The sequence below is a fragment of the Mycteria americana genome, chromosome 5 (assembly GCF_035582795.1).
Source record: "Mycteria americana isolate JAX WOST 10 ecotype Jacksonville Zoo and Gardens chromosome 5, USCA_MyAme_1.0, whole genome shotgun sequence".
Lineage (NCBI taxonomy): Eukaryota > Metazoa > Chordata > Aves > Ciconiiformes > Ciconiidae > Mycteria > Mycteria americana.
The window spans coordinates 61,719,618-61,742,482 of record NC_134369.1 but is presented as its reverse complement, the minus strand read 5'-3'; the positions used below and the strand labels follow the sequence as shown (position 1 = coordinate 61,742,482).

General features: G+C 36.9%; 1 protein-coding gene across 9 annotated transcripts in view; it reads right to left on the bottom strand.

The window, feature by feature from the left end:
• Window positions 1-3,131: 3,131 nt before the first annotated feature.
• Window positions 3,132-22,865, bottom strand: part of WDR20 (WD repeat domain 20) — a 47,491-nt gene continuing 27,757 nt past the window's right edge. The window contains exons 2-5 of one of the 9 annotated variants that reach the window (XR_012776004.1): window positions 21,554-21,736; window positions 15,261-16,538; window positions 4,869-12,188; window positions 3,132-3,880 (exon numbers count right to left, since the gene is read on the bottom strand). Coding sequence is in view for 4 of the 9 variants with exons in the window: in XM_075503600.1 (XP_075359715.1) it covers window positions 11,973-12,188; window positions 15,261-16,538; window positions 21,554-21,736 (1,677 nt within the window). In the remaining 5 variants the exon portion in view is untranslated. Of the gene's footprint in view, window positions 12,189-13,443; window positions 16,539-21,553; window positions 21,737-22,865 lie in introns of all 9 variants that reach the window. The other 8 variants (XR_012776007.1, XR_012776008.1, XR_012776005.1 and 5 more) reach the window with 8 other exon arrangements.

Here is a 22,865-nt window from a genome sequence, read left to right as displayed (position 1 = left end):
AAGACAGAGTGACTGGCTGAGTTTTACTGCTCTGTTACAGTTAATCATCTCCCCACTTCGTCATGCTTTCACGTTAGCTGCTCACACTGACAGACCAGACAGAGAACTTCAACAATAAGGCAATCCAATATTTGTTTGAATACGTAGCATAGATTTATATCTATAAAAATATATATTAAAAAAATATAAACTTAGCATGGGTTTATATATATATAAAAGAAAGGTGTGATGCTAAGCTTAGGAAATGGAATTAAGGACTGCAGCTCTACAGGCAACACAGTGTAACAGTAACCTCCGACTTCTTACCTGTGGAACTCCGAGCAAGAGGTGCCATGAGCTTATCCAGTGTTTTTTCCACACAGGAAGATGGTGAGTTGCTTGGTGCTAATGTATTTGGACTTGAGCATGGTGCGCAGCAGTAAAAATGATGGTCTAAAAAATAGGTAACTTATTGTATCTGAGGGATTCTGCTCTCCACAGTTATTAATTTCTTACAAGATTAAAACATTAAAAAAAAAAAAAAGCAAATCCTACTACCGACATTTGACTGATCATTCAGACTCAGAGCTCTGTTACCTAGCATTATACGGTAGGCCAAGGCTCATATTATCAAGAGCATGTTCCTGATAAAGATATGTTAATTGTATTGGTAGTTTCCCATAATCTTTTTCTGGAAACCTCAAACCACAGATGCTGAAGTTTAAATAGTTCAACATTTCAACTAAAAAAACCCAAACCAACCAATCCCTCAGATAGTGTATGCACAAGATACTTTCCTCTTTTCAAAAGTGTTATTGCAACTGTTTGTTCTATAGTTAATATATCAGGTAGGTAATTATTCATACACCAGGAAAATGGTGTATGGTTTTTTGAAAAAGATGAAGTCAGAATTTTTGGTAAGTTTTAACTTGGAGAGAAAAGGCTATCAGAGTAGTATCTTGGATGTTACCAGTAATTATCTCTCCTGTACTCTTTATCTAGGGCTGTCAGGCTGTTATAATGAAAATGGCAATTTCACATTCAGCAGATCATTTTTGCTATGCAAACTGGAAATTTGAAGTGAAGGACCACATTGGAATGTTTTCTTCATTTATTTTACGCTTTCAAGTGAATCTTATACAGTTTGGCACATACGGCGCTTCACGGGTATTTATTTCATAACAAGTTCTTTGCTGTTATACTTCTGGAGACAACTTCCACTTCTCTGGCTGTTGGATTAGTAGGCAAACTTGAGGTTTCCCACCTGCTTTATAGTTAAAATACACTCAACTTTAAACTACAAACTGGCAAGTATTGTTTTTACCCTCATTCTTCCAGCTAAAATTCCATATTGGGATGATCTGTGTTCCTCACTTTAAATTTTTTCTAACATAGTAGGAAAAAGTTATTTATTAAGAGCTGTTCTTTCCAGGTAAGTTATTAGTATCCCTCTTCTTCCTAAAATAATTTTTTTTCCATATGGTATAAAAGGTGGGATGGGCAGTTCAAGCTTCTAGATGATTGCCTAGCCTAATAGTAAAGAGGCTGAAAAAAGAAAAACCACATTCACTCTTTGTATGCCGTTTAATTATGATCTGTAGCAGGGACATATTCTGCAAATAGATATGCAAGTAGCTGCTATTATTACCCCAATGTTGGATACTACGGTCCTTTCCGTACTGGTTTTGTGTTTTTCCAGCTGAAGGAAAATCTTTTAAAGTTATTATGTATTTTCTCAACTGTCTCATTTTGACTCAGACTGTATGAAGCACTAACATGAAAGAAGTCTACAGGGAGAGAACTACAGTAGTTTTCAGTGACGAGGTTTATCTGTATTTTAACAGTTAAACCCACTACGTTAATAAAACAAAACTTCTGAACAATAATCCTGCTCAGTTTCAGTATTTTCCCCATTCCTCATATTTTAGAAGAACGTAAGTAGATAAGAATTGTAAAGTACAACTTTAAAGTAGACAATCTAAATGCCTGCTTATAAATGTATCTGGCAGTTTTCTACATGCTAGCTGCATTACAAGAATAAGACCTAGTTACAAGTAGCTACTGCAGTTGTTTCTCCCCAAATTTTCACTCATTTCCTGAAAAAAAGTAACTTCTTGTGCCTGGAAATGTCTAAAGTTTATTTCAAAAATTCTACCCAGCTTTATTGTTGGGAGAGCAGGAAGGGCATTAATGTGTGCCCTCAGATGCAGCGTGTGCATATTCGGGCAAGTTCCACGTTCCCAGGCTAGCGGCCTCCCTTCCACTCCCCCTGCCTGGTGCCCAGCTGCACGATGCAGCAAAAGCCTACCTGTGAATATTGCTGCATCGGATAAAGGGAAAGACGTGGCAGAGACTTCTGTCTTCTGTCATTCTGGGGTTTGACATGGAGCAACATCTCTTGGGGGGGGGGGTTCAATCTTTGCAAGAACCATTGAAAACAATTTAAGTGTTTGTTGCTGACTGATGAAGAATAACATGTGTTCAGACAAGCGGCATTAAACTATACAAATACACGGATATGTCTATCCCCATAGCACTTATCAGTTTAAGAGCATTGAATGATAAATGAGATGCCTGATTTAAGACAAACAAGTTGTCTCAAATGCATCTACTCCAATATGTTGACCTAATTTTAGACTGCCAAGTCAGAAAGCATGTACATCTACTACTGCTGCATCTTTCACTTCACAACTCCCAAGATAAATATATGGGACTTACAAAATCCTTACCCCACAAAGTTGTCTTTCTGCAAGATTTCCGCTGTATGATGTATTTAGAGATAAACCATTAAGAACGAGAACAGAACAATGTTATTTCACTTTCCTACCTGAAATTCAACTATGTTAAATACGAAGCAATGTTCCAGATGAGATTTTTTGAAAGGAATTTGTTCTACAAAGTTTAGATTACATTTCTGTACCAAACATTTAATTCAACAAAGGATTGATTACATCAAAAGTGATTGAATTTGAACAGAAAGTAAACAAAAATGCATATTCAATATAGTTTAATATGTATTTTCTGAATTAGAAATATCACTTTCTTAAATGAATGAGAATTTCTAGTGTAATGATCCATTACTCCCCTCCCCCATCACTGAATTACATTGTTTATACATATAATACAGAGCCGATTGCAGTTGGAAACAACAATATTAAAATAAACGTTTAATAGATACAAAGGATCTTTTCTCCACAACATAGTTTTTCTGGTGTCTGGACACCAATTTTAAAGTAATTCTCTATTAGCATTAAACTATTTAAGTGCAAAACAATTTTGTTTTAAAAATCTATGATTGCAGCATCCATCTTCCTGAATAACATTTTGAAGCCAGAAAGTAATGACTTTCATTTTCCATGAGTGCATTCCAGGCTGTCTTCTAGCCACCTCTGGTTAAAAAAATCAGTGCAAAATAAACAATGGTGAAGTACTAGTTTAACCATTGAACTTACTTGAATTTAAGAAACATACTTTATTTTACACTATATATATATATATATATAATTTATATATTTATATAGAGAGATTAAATTACACTGGACTTGAAAAGTATAAAGAAAACCAAAAATGTTACTATTTTTTCCTGCAGCACCAAAGGAAGCTTTTTTGTTTTGTTTTGTTTTTTTTAAATGAAACCTCTTCCTTGGGTGAGCAGCCTAGCAGTATTAGCTGTAATAAGAACTCATTACATTATTCCTTTGCAAATTACTATGTGATTCACATAATTCCATGTTTACACTCTGCCACATTATAATTTGTGATGCTCTTTGCCTGAAGAACAGCTCCTGGTTCCACTGTCATTACTTCTTGTCCTGTGTTCAGAGATTTGCTAGCAGTAGTGTGATGGCTATACTACAGTTCCACTTGGAGAATTGGCCTGGTTTTGGGATGACAATAAACCCTGCAAACAAAGCAGTTTACATTAATCCAGCAAGAGAACCTGACATTAATTTTATAAAGTTCTTAGCCTGAAGCTAAAATGAGTACAATTTATTTTTACCACTTGCTTACTTTAGACATCGGCACCACCTTTCCTACAAAAGAATCTAAGCCACTACTGTACCAGTAAAGCAGCACGCAAAAGAGCTTTCAGTAAGTAAGAAAGCGGGTGCGCTTATGACACGATGAATCTCATCCCAGCATTTGATTTAATCTACCTTGCATTTGGAGTCATTGTGAACTGTGAAACTTTAAAAATCATACACCAAAAAAAGTGATCAGCATTTTATTAGGGTAGCAACAAACAAACCTATTCCAATATTAACAAGTTTGACACCTAACCTGATACAGGGAAATGCTCAATCTCTTATATACTATTGAATATTACAAGCTTTGAATAGAAAAATAGATTATCTAACCAAATATTTATTTTGGTAACTTTAAAAGAGAATGAAACACTGAGCAGGAGTTCAGTAAAGATTTCCCATTACAATTTAAGCTTGCATTCAGGAAAACTTTTTTACCAGCTCATTTAACTACATCGCCATTCAAATAAAATGAGACTTACTTCATTTCAGACATAATCCCGCGACTGCGCGGCACCCCTTGCTAGGCAGAGGCTACTGTTCCGGATTAAGACAACTATACCTTACAGAGAGATCTCAATGGATAGATTCTACTTCAGATTTATGTATAGTAGCCCCTTTTTAATAATTCACAGAAAACTAACTGTGTATCAGACTTATTTAGGAAAAGCTTAATACCAAAATATAATTTAGTCTTCTTGCAAGGTCATCACTTAGTTATAACAAGCGTCAGCAGGCTGAGGAGTACAATGGCAGCTAAGCTGGAAGCACACCAATGAGCATCACTGTGCAACTCCTTCCTACGTAGGCATGATAAACGCACTTTAACAATTCCTCTAAACAGCTACCAGCTTAGGTTCTTACCTCAAAATTAAGATCCTGTGACTCAGATCCATCAAACTAGACAAGCTCAGGCAGCAATTAGCACCCAATGTAGAATTAGGTCACATCTTCAGAATCTACAGGAGCTCTTTCTTGCTTGGATCCAAGAACTGAAAGCTCATGACTGATGGAAGAAAACCCTCACCGTAGACAGAAGAGGTGGAAGGAGGGCTGGACTGGCTGGGTTCAAGTCATCAAGTTTCTACTAAAACCACAGCCCTTCCTTTTAAAAAACATCTAATCTACCAGTTCAGACACGTGATGAATCTGGATACATTTGTAGGATTTATAGCAGACAGTACCCATGCATGCATGCATGCATGTATATACAGGTACACGCATTTTATATTACATTTATACATAGTAAATTACATGGCGCTTGATTTGGTGCCCTCCATAGATCACACCTGCAGGAACTAGAACACTTTATTTTTACTTGTTTATGTAGTGGATATCCGATTCAAACACTGTTGAGGTAGACTGAAGTGGGTTGGTCTTTAAACTTGATAGACATTCAGGATGTGCAAAGATACTGCGTATTTCATGAGAAGAGAACAAAAAGTTTCCTAGTTAATAGTTAAGGAATAGATGGTGAAAAAAGGCAGAATTTTAGAGCAAACAACTGAAGCACTTCTGAAAATTTTTACCAAGAAAAGTTTTGTTCAAAAGTGATGAAGATGAATCGGAACTCTATAGTTCATTACCAAAGCACTCTTCAGAGGTCTATTACATCCAGCAGCAACTGGAAGGCCTTTCTTGCCAGAAGATTACATTCACTAAGCAACTTTCAAGTACCCCGGAAAAAGACATCCAAAGGTATTATTTTCAGCCTTTAATAAATCAGTGATCCAAACTGTTCATATGCAAATATGTTCTGTATAAGCACACAGAAAGTACTAGGGATGGCATAATATGAAGTCTTTTTCAACAGGCTCATAACCATGCCATACAGACGAAGAGAAAGAAGCTCTATTCTAATATCAGATTTACACTGTAACGCAACCAATTGTTGGGAAACAAAATGAAAAGTCATTTATTTTCCTACAACTCCTCTAGAAACAGGTGGCACATACTAAAATTCAGTGCGGTGCCTTGTTCCCTGTGAACTACCAGACACTCTGGAATTCAAGTTCCAAGACTAGGAACAAGGACTCGCTCAGTCCTGGCTTCACCTCCCAGGCCATGAACACTCCCTGCTTTAAAGAGCAGAAGTGCAGAGCAGGTAGCTTTGACTAAGTGAATACCAGGAACTCCTTACATTTAACTCCTTGCTCTGAATTAATTCTGCAACTCTGAGTAGGCAAGCCAGAGGAACACCAAAGTGAAAACAATCTCAAGATCAATATCCTTGTGCTACTGCAGACAGACAGTTAAAAAAACTTTGCAAGTACTGCCTTAAAACTTGACCGGGCTACAACAGCACTTCCAGAACTTCACTTCTGTGACAGAGATCAGGAATTTTGTGAGTTCTTCCAAGTACTTAATTTCAGAAGATGTCTTAGACCTTAGGTGTTCATACAAGAAAAGTAAGAATAAGAATTTGGTTTTCAGGCATGGAAGTTTTACCAGTGGTGAGTGTTCTCGGTGGGTCCCGAGTAACAAAAAAGATTATATAGAATTTTGCCATTATATCAGAGCCTTTCAAGCAAGGCCATTTAAGAAGTTACGTTGGGTGTAACATAGGAAGCTTTAGAAAGCCACATCAGAAAAGCAAGCAAGGGCTGAAAAAAGTTACAGTTCTGATACAAAAGTTACTCTATAAATCTGATCTGTAAAACAAAGGGTGTGAGACTAGAATATTCGTAATCGCATTCTCTGGGAATAATATGATGGGTAAGGTTATTAAAAAAATATATAGAAAGCTCCTGCCTGTAAAGAAAGAATAAAGAAATTAGACCACAGTGCTTTTTGTGATTAAACCACCCAGTCTAGTAAACCAGGTGGTAAAGATGGAATAAAAGCTGCAGCAACTTATTAGTGCAACAGCAAAGCTGCACAGTTTAATAGCCATGATAGAAAACACAAAATAATTGAGATGCAACGACTGCAGATCTGCCGTGTGGTACAGTGCATCAGCTTAAAGTTTAAGAACAAACAGATCATACTGAGCAAGCGGCAGAAACAAATTAAGAGACTGTTCAAAAAAGTTTTGAAAATAAATGTAGTCTTTTATTAGCAGTATTATTTTGTCAGCATGTGGGTCTAGCAGGGGGTGGGAAATGAAACAGTTACGAGACCCAAGTCAGGAATTTGATAAAACAATCTTCATCACAACCTCAGACAGAGTCCTCCAAGCAGGTGCTACATCATCTGCCATCTTAACAGAATACTCTACAGCTGGAATGTGCTTCTTTTGCAGAGGACAGTGTCATTTTTCTTATGTCCATTAGCAATGGGAGAGTATTGAACACAAACTGTTTTAGCACTAGTTGCCAGGGCTATTATTCCATGTTTATCTATGCATTCTCTGACTTCCCAAAACACACAGGACTTTGCATATTTGGTAAGAATAGGCTTGCATGGGTAGGAACGAAAAGCTGTTAACAAATACGATCAGTAAGGTCATTTCCACCCAAGGCTCGTGGCACTCATAGCTGTGGTCTGTTCAGAAAGACCTGCAGCAGTCTTAAGACGAACCCTCCTCACAATTCATGAGATTGCAGGGGGGGAGGGAGGGTGGTATTTTTTAAAAGAATTCCACATATGCTCCAGCCAAAAGTTTGGGGTTTTTTCCAAAGATATGAAACACAAGGTTTCACAACAGAAACTAATTCTATGAAAGATCAGCACATAAGAAATCAGGAAGATACTACTAAGCAGAAAAAAAAACCATCAGTAACTACTGACTTAATGTTTTCTTCATGTAAATTAGAACAGGATTAGTTAGAGCCAAAGATGCAATCATAGGTAGTTTCACTGATCTAAACGGCAAGTTTGGACACATGAGCAGGATATGGGAAGTTAACGTCTATGTGCCACTTCACAATGCTCTTGGCACACGCTGAGCCTTCGCCCTGGACAAGCGCGTGCTCCTTCAGTAAGGCAGCTCAGCTGACTCTCAGTACCTTGCTGGTGTCAGAACTCTCCATGCCTTTCCTACTTTCTGTTTTGAAACCGAAAGGTAGAAAAAACAAAGCAAAGGGGCCAATGTAACAACCAACCAATGTAAAAAAAACCCAAAACACCCTTTTATAGTTTAATTAGTCTCATAGCACACTTCACTAATGCAATGAAACCAATTAAAAAAAAAGGCTGAATTAATGAATGGCCATGCAAAAATGGCACTGATTTGTTAAACCCTTTCTGCTATTGCCACTATATCAAATAATCAGATTTTATTATTTGAAGAATATTCTGTGGGTATTCTTGTCCAGAACTGTGATACTCCTGGAGTAATTTGAAAAAGTAATCTGGACCGAGACCTTTGCTTGACAAAAGGGCCCACAGTGCAATACAGTATCTGAGCAATAATAATATGCCAAAACAGAGTAAGATTTTTCACATTTGTTTAAAATTCTGTAGTCAAATCAGCTGCATTGGTTCTAAGATCTGCATGAGCAACATCTCCAACAGTTTCTTATCCAAATGAATCAGGATTTATTAGCATAAGTCTCTGAACTGCATATACTCACTAAATCAGATATTCATCTCTAATGGAGTCATAAAATTAATTGAGAATGTTCAAGGAAGCACATGCTGAACATTCATGTAACATACTACAGAGAAATATTTTGTATGAGATTTAGGGGAATACAGCAAAGCTGATACCTATCTTTACACAGTCTGTATGTTCACTAAATAGAGTTTTGAATATATTGTCTTCCGTTTGCCTTTTTGTTTTTTTCTTTGTCCTAGTAGTGTTACAGAAAAGTATAAATGCTTAAACCATTTGACACCAGATCTTGGAAAAGCATATAGTGGCATCAAGGAGGTTTCACTTGCAACTTCTGTGTACATAAAGGAGTTTTTCTCCTAACAGAGGTGTATCACCATTTTACTCATTGTCAACAAAAAGAAAAGTCAAGACTGCTAGAAAACCAGCAGACTAATACTAACTAATAATCTGTCTAGTGTTAGGCAAGATTACTTCAAGACTAGTATATGACTGGCAAATGGAAGATAAGCATGTTCAAGAGGAAAAAAAAAATTAAAGATGCAACTACTTGCACGCTGGGAAAAAGCATGAAAGTCTTTTGCGAGCAGAAACCCAATTTGGCTTGAGCAATAGGACCTTAAGCTTCATTTAGGTAGTAAGGGCTCACATGCTTAGGACTGGTTGTTTCTCTAGCTTACTCAAACTACAAAAGTCTGTAAGGTTTAAAATTTTCAGATTAGAAAATAATGAAATTGAGATAAACCAGGGAAAACCTCAGGGAAAAGCATATGACTTAAGGCAACCCTATCTGGGTTAGCTGTAAAATAAGCGTGATCTTAGCAGGAGAAGAAATGAGCGAAATGAGTTTGATAAGGCTGATCAGCACCTACCTAAAATCCAACTTCAAAACCCAGAAAATAATGTGATCATACAAGTTATTTCCTTGAGAAGTTAGTGCAACATTATTAAATAAAGACAAGGAAGATGACGTTTTCATGTTCCAAGACATCTTTTGCCAAAGTATCTTCTATGACCACAGAACTTGTGGAAGTTAGATTTGTTTCATGCTCACACTGACTGTTGAGAAACTGGTTTGACCACACAGTTCTTGCATCATTTGATGTAACTGGATGTTCCCAGAAGCTTTCAGGATGGATTTCATTTTGTTCCTCCATTGGTACCTGTTCTTAAATATACGTGTGTTATATATATAGACCACCATAGTGGTCAATCAGTATCTTCTGGAGTACCAGAAATTTCTCAAGTTCACATAAGACGATTTCCTCAGCTTTAGTTTACAGAGTATTTTCGCCTAAGAGACAAACAGAGTCCTACCTCAGTTAGACTGGGCTCAAAGTAACTAACTTTTTTCACTGAAATTTCTCAAAAGTGCCTTTGAAACACTTCAGTAAATATCATTTGTTTGGCTCCTTCATCAGTTAACACAGAACCACTGCTGCAAGGGTGACGCAATCCCTAGCCCACTCAGATGGAAGGGCAATGTCTTAAGTCTTTGCCTAAATTGGTTCCAAGAAATTTTGCAGCCAAAGTTTTAAGCTAGTTTAGTTCTAGTTCAGGTGAGTTTAGTTCTAGACTAGCCACAGTTTCTCTAGACAGAAGATGCTTGAATCATCTGAGTGAGCCATATTCTCAGGCCTGTAAATCCAGCATTCATTAGGTAAATGTCAAGATCTAAAGCTGGAATGAAGAACATACCCTGCACCAGAGTCCATGGAGGAAAGAGCTCCTGTAGAGTCCTAGAAGGAACAACAATGCTCTGCCCCAGCTCCTATTTGACAGGTAGGCAGAGAGAATCTAGATACATTCATGTCTGTGTTTTACTGAATCTGAGTTTAAACAAGTTTGATAAGTGGTTTGATAAGTATTCTATTTCATATTACGCTAGTCCTAAAAAAAATAAGTATCATGAGACATGACCTTATCAGCAAGTTTTAAACATCGAAACATATGCATCGTCTTGAGATGAAGTGAAACATTTACTCAGAGCAGGTTACAGGATGCGATCAACTTCTTACTTTAAAATATGGCAAGTTAACAGCTTTCATGGTGGCCATTTGTTCAACACAGTATGATAGCATAAGACCACCTAGGGACTGCAAGATAAATTAAAACTCAAATGTGGAAAGGACTATTGAAAGTTATCTACATTTACAGTTCAATCACACATTTTTATTTAACATCAGTATACAGAGGACAACCCCAGCAAGTTATTTTGTAATGTCAAGTATTTAGTAAAGTTCTTCAGCTGTAACAGTGACAATAGAACAGCTAAAAATAAGCAGTATGAAACAAACATGATCTTCTTAAAATTATAAATATACCAACAATACTTCTTAAAGCTTAATTATTGCAACAGTTAAATTAACAATAGTTCATGTTAGAAAGGCTCTATGAAATTTATTCAAGTTGTCAAGAAATTAGATGGAAGTGTAAAAAGGAAATACATATGAATTTTACTTTTGATTTTCACTAAAGGTAGTCAATACAATTTTGTACAGTATCACCTAACATGTCAATCTTTAACAAACTCCAGTATACAGAATTCATAAAATGCAGAAAAAATATTGTTTAATCTTTACATGTAAATTGACAGTAAATTAACTGACACAAATTTTATTATTGTAACATAAGCAGGCCAGCATTTTAAATATTAATTTAGTAGCTTTATGTTGTTAAAGGGGCAGACATATACAGTCATTCCAAGTACATAATCAAATTTTAAGAGGTGATAATTCAGAACATGGGTTTTCTAAAAAGTTTTTAGTAAAAGTCATGTTATTTCCTAATCCAGACATCCTCATCATAAAGCCTTTAAAGGGTTACGATCTCTCCTGGCTTTACTGGAGCCACTAGTCACACCTTCTCACACACGCACATGCGTAAACACACATACCTTGCTATAAATATCACACCAGTGTACTAGGTTTAAATTCACCCTGATAATGCGGGTATGCTATGTGCAACTTTGCTATTATGCACATTACAGAAAGCTTCAAATTTCAGCATGGTAACCTGAAGTCATATAGCTGTGTTTCAGTTTCACTATAATCATCCCTGAAGTTTATACAGATACCGTATCACGTTGAAAGAAATCTATTTGATAGTACTTAAATACCAGCAATTGAACTTCAATTGTAATGATGAAATGCTCCTTTCCATTGAGGAAGAATTAGTATGTATAGCTGCTCATCTCACTCAAATATAGTACATGAATGTTTAAGTACTTTCAGTAAAACAGAAGTCATACTAAAACATGATACTGTACTACAATTGTAGTTAACTAGAAAATTCAAGGATGTTATAATTTAAGTCTAAGTTTTCCTGTACAATAAGTCAAATAAATAAATTCCATGTGCATTTGTTTTACAAAATGGTAGCATGTTCATCTTGCTAGGTTATACACTGCCATTTCACCTGTTCATACTTCTGGCCAATCTTACCTTGAGCTTTCTTACAAAGGAAACAACTGATCAGCAACTTTTACTTAGATAAAATGGAGTCACTGTACAAGATGGTGAATAGTTAATTCTACAGTCAAACACAGAAGTCATATAGTTTCTCTGACCACTAAGTTCAGAGAACACTTGTTTTGCATATCCAGGAACCACTTTGGTTTGGGGGGGTGTGGGGTGGTGTTGGTTTTTTTTCAATTGCTTCTGCAGGTCCTGTAATTCAGTTTGAAGTAGCTATAAAGATAACACGTGAAGTTTACCTTGCTTCTTTTAAAATTCTTTTTCTACATTTTCAGATTAATGCAACAGTTCTATAGTCCCATTTGGGTTTCCCATCAGGGGCTGGAAAAGACAGGGGGGGAGAGGAGACAGCTAACTGTCACCATGTTGAGAAGAAAGTTCATACTCTTGTTAAGGCAACCTATTTTTCTCACCACCCTGAACCTTCTTCATCAGAAACAGGCTAACAAAAAGTGAGAGTAAAAAATTGAAACTAATGAATAGTGAGCCTCATTCAACTTGTTTCTTCCTGAATTTTGCCGCTCACTTGACCTCACTCTGATTGGGAGTTAGTACAACAGTTCTGGAAGTGCAATGCAAGAATGGTATATCCAGTGAGGAAGCTCAAGGTATGATTATGTATACACTGAAGCAGTAATTTGGAAAGTTTATAAACAAACTGTCAGGACACTAAGCACTGTACAGCCTATCAGCTATCATAAGGATCATGACTGAAGAGACATTTCTGGATTTTTTTTTTCCCCACTAAGGGCAGCACCAGCCCAACCAGAAGAATGAAGAAAATTTGTCATACACTGTCCAATTATCCAGTGCGTCTTTTGTTGGCTATTAAAAATGAGAGGGAAAGGTAGCACTGGCTCAATGGAAATTACGTTAGACACCGCAAGCCTGCTTCAGTTTTCCATCCAATTTTTTCTTTAGGCTGGCAGTGGCATTAATTTAATGACGGCCTTTTGAGGCAATGATGGGAAAAGCAGCAAGATTCAGAGGCTTTCACTCTAGAGTTGGCAGACAAAAACGTGATGGAGTTTTAAGATCACTTGGGGACCCACATTTCAAAAGGAAGACTAGAAATAGCAGCTTTAAACCCCAGAGTAATGGGATAGCCTAGGATAAAACAGCTGGTGAAACAGAAATGAATGGTATATAACCCAGTAAGAAAGACATTACCATGAGTGTTTTATACTTTGACAATTTTCATTAAATAAAATTAAGTGCTTTCCTAGAAACAAAAAGGATGCTCATAACCTCCTTCTGGCACAAATATTTTCCTATCAAATCCCTGTAAACATGCCACCAAAATTTAGTTTTTACCAGCAGAGTGAGCTCACTAGAAATGCGAGTGAAATCAGAAAAACAAATTAATTTGAATATTTCTAAGTAAATACTTCCTAAACAATATGGCATTTACATCAGTGTGCAATATATTAATTTTGAAAGTGATAACTTCAGCATGAAAATTACTTACCTGTAATTAAAGTTTTCCATATTGGCCAATACATAAATCCTGATTTTTTGGTACTGCATACTTTATCTCTGAAATATTTGAAATGTCATATTCCAAATCAAAGTCAATACACAAAAATATTTAAGTTATACTCAGTCTAACAAAACCCACCTCAGCCACTGAAATAAATTTAACAGTGTAGTGTTTAGTAGTACGCAAAGGAGTTTTAGAACAAAAAGAAAATATAGGTCACAATAGAAATCTGAGGCACTGCTGTACGTGTATAAAGTTAATTCATAAGACGTGAATTGCACTGAGTCACAGAAGTGATAACTGCTTTAGTATTTTCATTTAGGACAAACATTTTAAATAGTTTAGTGTTTGGGGGGGTGCTTTTTTTTTTTTAATTAACACTGGATCTGTAGTTTTTAGGCACAAAATACTTTTAGGTAACACCCTCCTCCCTTCTCCCCAGAAAAGGGTTTACAATTTCTAGGTTTAGATTCAACCTTTAAAAATGCATTAAGATGCAGAATGAACATAGCTCTCTACACATATCTATGTTGTGACAAATTTGATAACATCTCAAAGAAACTTACATTATACAGTTTTAAGAAAAATTACTGAGTTTTACTTAAAGGTTTATAGCAATGAAGATGTATTATATAAATATATACAGTACCTCCACTCCAAAAGTCAGATTTATGAACCAAATGGTTAAAACCTAATGAACATCAGATTTTCATTTAGGTTGCCCAACATGGCAATATTCGGGTATTACCAGATTATTTCTTTTTCTTCAGGTGATAACCTACACCCCCTTTCAGAATTTTTCACAAAAATAATGGTCCTTTTTGCTAGATCAACTCTTGTAATGTTTTCATAGCTGTATTCCTTTAAAATGTTGCTGGCAAACAAAGCTATTGTAGCACAAAGTACTTTTTAATAAAATAATCACCACATTTAGCTTCATTCAAAATTTAGCTTGCTATACATTGGACAGAAGAAAAATAAAGTTTTATCTGTGTTCAACTGCATTAACAACAAGAGTTAAAACTAGTAATATATTTTAATGAAGGTTCAACCAATAGAACAGGTGCCATCAAAAAGCACGAGCTTGTCGATGATCAAATTGCCTAACAAAACTGACAGTAACATAACACTGGATCTACTTAGAGAAAGCTTGCATGATTTTCCCTAACTTAACAAATACATAAATCAAAAATTAGAGTTCCTCGATAATACTGATTCACAATTTCAAGAGCATAAACTACAGTCAGTAAAGGGCTCACAAGTCTGTGCATAAAATGGCTGACATTTTAATAAGAAGTGGTTTTACACTAATTGCAGGCCACCACAGAAAAGTATGGAGGAACAAAACACTTCGGTTTTAATTTTTTCAGAGGCTCACATTTCTCATTAGACTTAAAAGCAGCAGCTTTTCATAAGCTCCTCTCACTGGGAGTGCTGTATTTTGTAGAAAACATTAGAAGGATTATAATTATTTTAGTGATTGACAGGTTTTACTTCAATTTTTACATAAATAGCTTTCACCATATTGTGGTTATGCTTAAGTATAAGAACACTGATCAATAGTTTAGATGCACAGTATTTATTTCTTCTGCTGGAAGGCAACTATACTTAATAATTGTATCCAAGACACTTCAAATCATTCAGAAATATGGCATGCAGTATCCAAAAGTATGGCTCTGAGGATTTTTTTTTTTTTTTTACATTAAGCATAAAGAAATTTTATATTCAACATTCATTTATATTTCAAGAAAACTACCTATTCAGAGTTCTAGTTCTTTGATGCAGCATTAAGGATTAAAACTTACCACTTTACCAGGCCTTGCCCATGTGCAAATAAATCCCTCCTGACAAGCAGTGACTATACAGTCTTCAAGAAAAATTAACACAGTCAGTCTTTCATGTGCTATCTTTTTACAGATAAGAGGCTCTAACAAGGGAACATCTTCCATTCGGGGACAGAGAGGTGTTCCCAAAGTTTTAGCTGGGTCCGTTTTGGTTTTAGTAACTAGGTTCAGTTTGTCACTGCTCTTGCTAGATATATGTCCCATGCTATGATTTCTCTTGTGATCTTTTTCATGGTGTCTTTCCTTCCGATCGTGTAGCGATAAGGTTGCAAATTTACTAACGCCAGAAGCAATGGCACCATCCATGACACTGCTTTTACTGCCAGCATTTGAGACTGCAGAGTGTGGAAGGCTGTTTGACCGTGGAAGAGGAGGGGGTACAGAGTTTCCAGGTGTTGTGATACTGTTTCCATTACTTCCTGGGTTAGTTCCACCACTTCCAGCAGGTGGACTTGTGGCATTCATGACATTTGTATGTGTCCTTGCTCTTGAGAGAGGTTGGTGGGGGAAGAGGATATCTTCTGTAAGATCCCACAAACAGAGCTGTGTGTCCTGGCCTACTGAACCAAATCTATACGTAACACTTACTGGACGACTGTCTGTAGAGTTCCTTTTGGATAGCCTAGATTGCGTACTATTTGCTCGATCTCTGCCAAAATGAAGGTCTTGGAAATCCTCATCACTTCCGCTAAATTCCATCGGGTCACTCTCTTCTACACTAGTGGTATATGGATCAAACGCAACAACACTGACCCATGATTTATGTCCGTGGCCTCTTGCTATTACTCGACAGTCCACGAAAGACCAAACTGTTACCAAGTCATCCTCTCCACCTGTCACTATGTATTTCCCATCGGGACTCCAACACACACACAGCAGTCCTCCAAAGTAGCTTTTCATTGTACCATGCAATTCCACCGAATCAAAGTTAAACACACGAAGAAAACCATCCTGGCTCACACACGCCAAGAACTTCCCATCTGGGGAAAAGGCAAATTCATTCAGGGCACCCTCACCTACTGTCCATTTAAGCAGAGGGTTTCTTGTGGATTTACTCTTGCAAGTGTGAACTGCAAAACTTTCTCCTTGTTTAAGTAGCTGGTAGTGCGGGGCTGTGGTACCACAAGTGTGCTCCACGTTATACAAGTACATATTGCCACTGGAATGAGCTACTAGGAAAAGGCTTTCCGAACCTGGTACCCATTTTACACAGGTTACTCTGGACTTGTCTATTAGTCTCTGTGAAAAACAAAGAAGATACACATCAGAAAGTCTGAAAATTAAAGTTTTACTGATTAACAGTAAATCTGAGCTTTCTGGTAGGATGGGGAACAATACTTAACCAAAGTGAACTCAACTTTCTAGAAAACAGCTATATTACTGTATTTGCAAAAACTTATCATCTTACCAGGCAGTAAAGAGGAAATTATTTTTAGACAAAGTGCTACCAAAGGTTATTATTACGGTACAGTCACATTCCACAAAGAACATACTTCAATCAAGCCAACCTGTTGTTATGAATCTAAAGGTAGTGTTCTTAGGTTTACTTTTTGCTGTGTAGATTGAAGAGCATGAAAAGGAAACAATCAAGAAAACACAGAATGAGCTAAAGGGAAAAAAGGCAGTTACTCATCTGTACTACACAGCAAACAGGTTACAACTCAACAACAGTAAATTTAGACTCTGGTTTTATCTGAAATCACAAATAAAATCCATCCTCTGATGGAAGAAAAAACAAGCTTTAGGAGTCTTTACCAGCTTTTACTGATTCAGGGAGCAAAAGCTACACACACAGTGACCCTGTTATGTAGCTGAAAGTTAGTAGTTAAATGCATGTGGTGCAGTGAATTCAGAAGGCACCACATACTCTTCGCCTTGGAATCCTCGCCCTCCAATTACTTTTCATTCATTAGCCAAGGACCTGTCAATACTCTCAGTTACCACCCGATTAAGCAGTTTCCTTTAAAGAAAAACATTTTAGAGTCCATCATTGCAAAAGAATGAACACACACATTAAACAAACATTCCTGATCATAATGTCTTCAGTGCTGTAAGAAATGAGAGATAGTTTGACTCCTTGAGTTTGCTAGCATAGTTCTGGTGGACTCCTAAAACTTACCAAGTCACCCATGGCATCACTTGACTGCAACTTGGAGACAAGTAATACCTTACATGCACATTCAAGATTTGTATTTGGCATAGATTGATTATAGGCTGAAAGAAGAGCTGAGCTACACAAAAGGCAAGAAGGCAAATACAAAGAGCCTAAGGAAATACCAGAACAAGTTACAAAAGCGTTAAAAAACAAAGCAGCAAAAAAAATACCCCAAAAAACCTTGCTATGCTGTTTATCACAAACAAAAAACCCAAACTAATGGATCATACATTGACTGTTATCCATTCTGGGACTGTAACTATCACTGGAAAGCAGCACCTGGTCATTTTAGATTATACTTTTGCATATACTTTTGCTGCTGTCAACCTCAGTGTGAGACCAGGAAGCCTCTCTTCTGTAATTCCTCATTGGTTAAATTAGCCATTTGGTACTTGAGAGATGTAACTTAAACAGGGAACTCTTCCTCAAATGCAGTAGCTTTAAAATAACATATTCTTAGCTTCTGTTGCGATATTTTAAATAGTTTGTCATGTGTTCATTGATATGTATCATTCATTTCTCAGTAACGATGATATCAGAAATATTACACAGAAAGTTACCTGGTATACACCAAGAGAATATGGACAGGGAACATCAGCCCAGCTGGCTTGCTATAGGCAATAGTCTTCTCATTACAAAACTACCGCTAACATGGCAAAGAAGTGAAATTTCTTGCTCTCCTCTACTAGAGCAGCTCAACCTGACATCCAGCCTCTACTCATAAGAGCAGTTGCTCAACTTTTACACTACAAATGGCATTTTAAGTCCATAATCATGTTGGGCTACACGATCTTAAATATTGTACAGAAATCCTGCAAACCTGATCTTTACCTCAAGGAGGCTGTGAACAAAACAGAAGATTGCAATCTGCAATAAGAACAGATTAGCTCAAAGAGACAAGATGCAGAGAGACTTTAAGCTGATATGTAGCAAGTGACTACAACTCATCCCCTTCTCAACCAGCAGAGCTTTAAATTCAGAAGGAATATAAAAACTCTGAAGTTATGACTTTCTGAAGTTTTAAAAGCTTTCATCTGGGTTCACACACTTCTGCAGCACAACAAAACAAGACCTGAAGTCAGCATGACTGGCAAATGCATTACAAGAATGGACTGAATGCAGTATCAAGCACATCAGTGGAGTAGCTCGGATAAGGAGCTTACATTCAGTTTGGTGAAAGAATAGTAAATGAAGGAACTTCAGTCACCAGTCAGGAAGACAAGCCAAGTAAGATTATCTTGGTAGCCATGTTTTGAACAAGATTGAAGGGACAAAATTATAGGCATAGGCCACAAAGGAGTGAAAAAACTGAGGCAATCAAGGAATATGCATTAAGGTCTGACAAAGAGCTTTGGCAACACAGGTATAGGAAAAGTTTATTAGGAAAAAAAATGCAGCTTAAGGCTTTAGTTTAAATTTAAAAAGAATAAAAAATAAGATTAAATAAACATAATTCAATTGGCTAGCTTGAGAATAACCAACTATCACCTGGAAACAACTGAATCTGTGAGGTATACTTGGTTGGTTTTGGGAATAAGAAAATATCACTAATTTAATTCTGACATGACTAGAAGGAATACCACTGTTGATACAGATTGATTTAGGTAGGCAGCCACAAGCTGCGTAGTATCACTCACCTCAGCCTTTCAAGTCCCTATTGTCTTCTACATCAATAGAATTTAAAAAAAAAAAAAAAAAAAAGGAAGAGTAACAAGTTAAGATGTAGTAGCCTTAATGCAGTCTAAGTTCAACATAACCTTCTGCGTCATAACAGGTTAAGTTATTTCACATATCACATATGATTAAGTGCTATCCTGATTGCTTTATCACAGGTGATAGTCAAAACAGAGTTTTGGGTACCTGAATCACCAAACTACTAAGAGGACAGGAGGTGAATTCTATTACCTCTAGCACTAGTGCTAAATCTGTCGAAAGATGTAAACACTCATTAGGCCATGTTCTGCCTATGAAGACATGTTTATTCTCAAACACTATCTAAACTCTAAATATATTCAAAACCCAACAGGCACCTTGATCTTGAAGCAAACGAACTGGCTCAAACATCAGTGCTCACTGATGTTTCTCTGAAATGGCTTTTAGATACAAGCCAGAACTTCCAATCACATCCAGGGCAAACTTCAATACTGTAAGTGACAGATTAAAAATATATACAAGTTTTCGATTTGGTTGTAACTGCAGATAAGATCAGTGTAGGTAATAAGAATTTGTCATTTATAACTCTAGCCTACTGTGCGCTTAGTTTTAGTGGCACTGAGCAAATCCTTATGTTAGCTTTGTAGAAAATAGATAATCTCATTTAATTTCCACCAAACTGTCAAAGGATGTATTCCCACCACAGTGAAGTAATGCTGGTTATAGCACAGAGAAAAGACAATACTGTCTAATGGGAAGTGGCTTCAGTGCTTCCATCATTTGTGGACTACCACAAGAACTATTCAGCCTGCAACGCAGCTTTACACTATAGACACTAGACAGTAAACAACATCAAGGCATGTAAACATGCATTGGACCTTTACATAAGTACTTCAGCAGAAGTTTTTCTCAAAGCAACTATAGTTCTGCTACAAGAGTGGGAACTGCGCTCTCATACAAAACTCTAGCTGGTTATAGTATTTCTACTGCCATTTGTAACACTTACACTGTTACCGTACAAAATTAAATGAGAGCTGTACTTACACAAGTAACTCGTTCACATCCAGACTAGCACTCCCAGTGGTGAAGTTGCACCAATGACAAAGTTTGGGGTTTTTTGGTTTGGGGTGGGAAGGTAGTGCAAGGGGAAGGGTGTTAGGACAATGCTGAAATGAACACTTCAACTACTTATACAGAGGTTTCTACCAGAGTATGCCATGCAACATTAAGAGATTCTCCAGCACTGTTTCCCACTCAACACAAGCCGAGAGACAGAGCGGGTGGGAAAAGGCTAAGTAAGAAGAAAACCACCCTTCTTCTGATCTAGATGTAGCTACTTTTAGAAAGCTGAGGAGGAATTAGACACTTTTAATTATAAAACATGCCCATTGAGAACAATAGCTCAATCTTCTTTGCACAAAGACAGAGCAAGGCAACACATCTCTCTGAGGTGGGAAAGATATGCTTGCTCAGTTTGAAAGATGAGCAAGGCTTAACTTCATCTGCAAAGCTCTTATCCAGATGTGAAATGAGAGACTAGGAGAGACTATAGACCTGCAAAGCTCTTTGCTACTACCTCCCCACAATTCACCTGCAGCTGGATTAAACCACAGAAAGGAGCAAAAAAACACCCCCAAAACACACAATCATCCCCCCAAACCACCCAAATTGCCATAGCTTATACTCTGCAGAAAATGTTGTCAAAAGTTGTACCAGTTACCAGATTTCTTCCCTTGTTAGCATCCAGACACTTACTCTTCTAAGAACGCCAATACTAGCAGATAATCAGAGCCAGTGGTCTTGTAACTTGGCATTAGTCCCCCCATAGTACTCCCTTCTATCTTTCCTTATTGCACAACAGCAGAAAAAGCAGATGGAGAGCTTCTTTCAGGAACATAACATGGCCAAGACCTCACTCATAAGCCTTCAGCTTTTTCTATGGAGCATTCAGCTTGATATCCTAATCTTCCTCAAGCAAGCCTTTAGGAATCCTTGATACAGACAGTTTCTGCTGTAACATCCTGACCATAAAAATTGGTATTTTTACCTTATTAAATATTTTGACCCTAATATATTAGTTAAATAGGGGCTTAAATGTTTTCTTCTTCATTCAGAACCAGAAGCCTCAGAAACAACTGACTGCAGAGCACGTGCAGCAACATTTAGATTTGTAGACCTTTTTTCCATCAGTCAACTGTCATTAACTCTAGTCACAGTATTACCCAAACTAGGAAGTCCTAATTTTTAGTCTTAAACCCCAAAAGATTCCTTCATGAAAAACATTTCTGTGTAGGTATTTCAAGCCAACAAAACAGCTGAAAAACAAAAGGTAGTGACTGAATGATAAGCTATATAGGCAAACAGAGCCATCTACAGAACTTTCCGAATCTAGGATCTTTAATATCACAAATACGTTGCATGCAACAATGTTAAGATTTCTACTTACTTCCTCATTAAATAATTTGCTAGTTTCTTTTTTAATAGGGTCTATAAGTTGGACCTGGCCTGCAGAGAAGCCCACTAGAAGAGACACACTTTCTGCTGTAGCTGTTAAGTGATTGAAGTCATGGCATGTAGGTTGTGTTCCTTTGTATATCCTTTTGTCTATTGGTTTACTCAAGTCCGCAGCCTGCAAAGAGAGCAAACAGAATTAAGACAGTTTATCACAATGTGTGCATATAACCAGTTCTATTTGCAAATAATGTTTATACTAAGCAACACTTTATGCAGCCACAAAACCCTACTGTAAAAAGCAGCTTTGTATTTATCAAAGAGACCCAAGCTGTTGTCAAAAGGTTTATCTTTTCATATAATGCACTACTTGTGTTTTTCAGTTTCGCTAAACACCATACCTACCCTAGCCTTTGCAACTACATCACGTGACAAACCAATGACAACCGTTCAGTAACACAAAGGCTCCAGTAAGTCCTCAAGACCAACCTATTCCCAGAAGGCTTCTCCTGCCAGAAGAGGCATTCCATCACACAGAGACAAGGCATCTTCTACTTTCCTAGTAGCAGCTTTCTCAATATTGAGTACAACCAATTTTTGATTAAAAATAGCATATTCTCAATCACCTGATTCTTATACTGTAAATTTATCCTTTTATAACAGGCAAACATACAATATTGGTCTCAGTAATTAAAAAAAATTATCAACTAGATCCTACGAGAGCATTTTCTAGGAACACTGACTCAAGATGCTGACACTGTGACTATAAAATACATTTTGAGTCATTTAGCTGCAAAGTAATTGTGCTTCTGATGCTGAACATAGAATTCAACTATAGCTCAGACAAACTAAGTGCTAACAAAACTGAGGAACTTCAATATAAACAACTGAAGATCTGGCACTAAAGTGTCAGAAGAATCAAAAGGAACAGAAAAGCAATTTAAAATGCTCTCTCAGTTGTGTAACCCGTGTTTATCCCCATATCACTTCTGAACAGACAACCTAACCTTTCATCATCCAGAGATTAAAACCCACACATTTAATATGCAAGACCACACATCAGGTTCAACTTTTTTTTTTTTTTTTTAACTCACTATTTACTAGGTTCAGAGTCTGTAATTAGAAAGCTGCAGATGCTCAACAATATTACAGACCTGAGATGTAGCTGTGATTTGGGACTCAGATTCTAATTTTGACATATACTTTTTCAGTATTTTTAGTCAGAGAAAATCGGGTCAGCAATATATGAAGTAAAACTTCTTTGAGGAAGACAACAAGCTTCACATAAAATTGCTCCAGTGTATTAA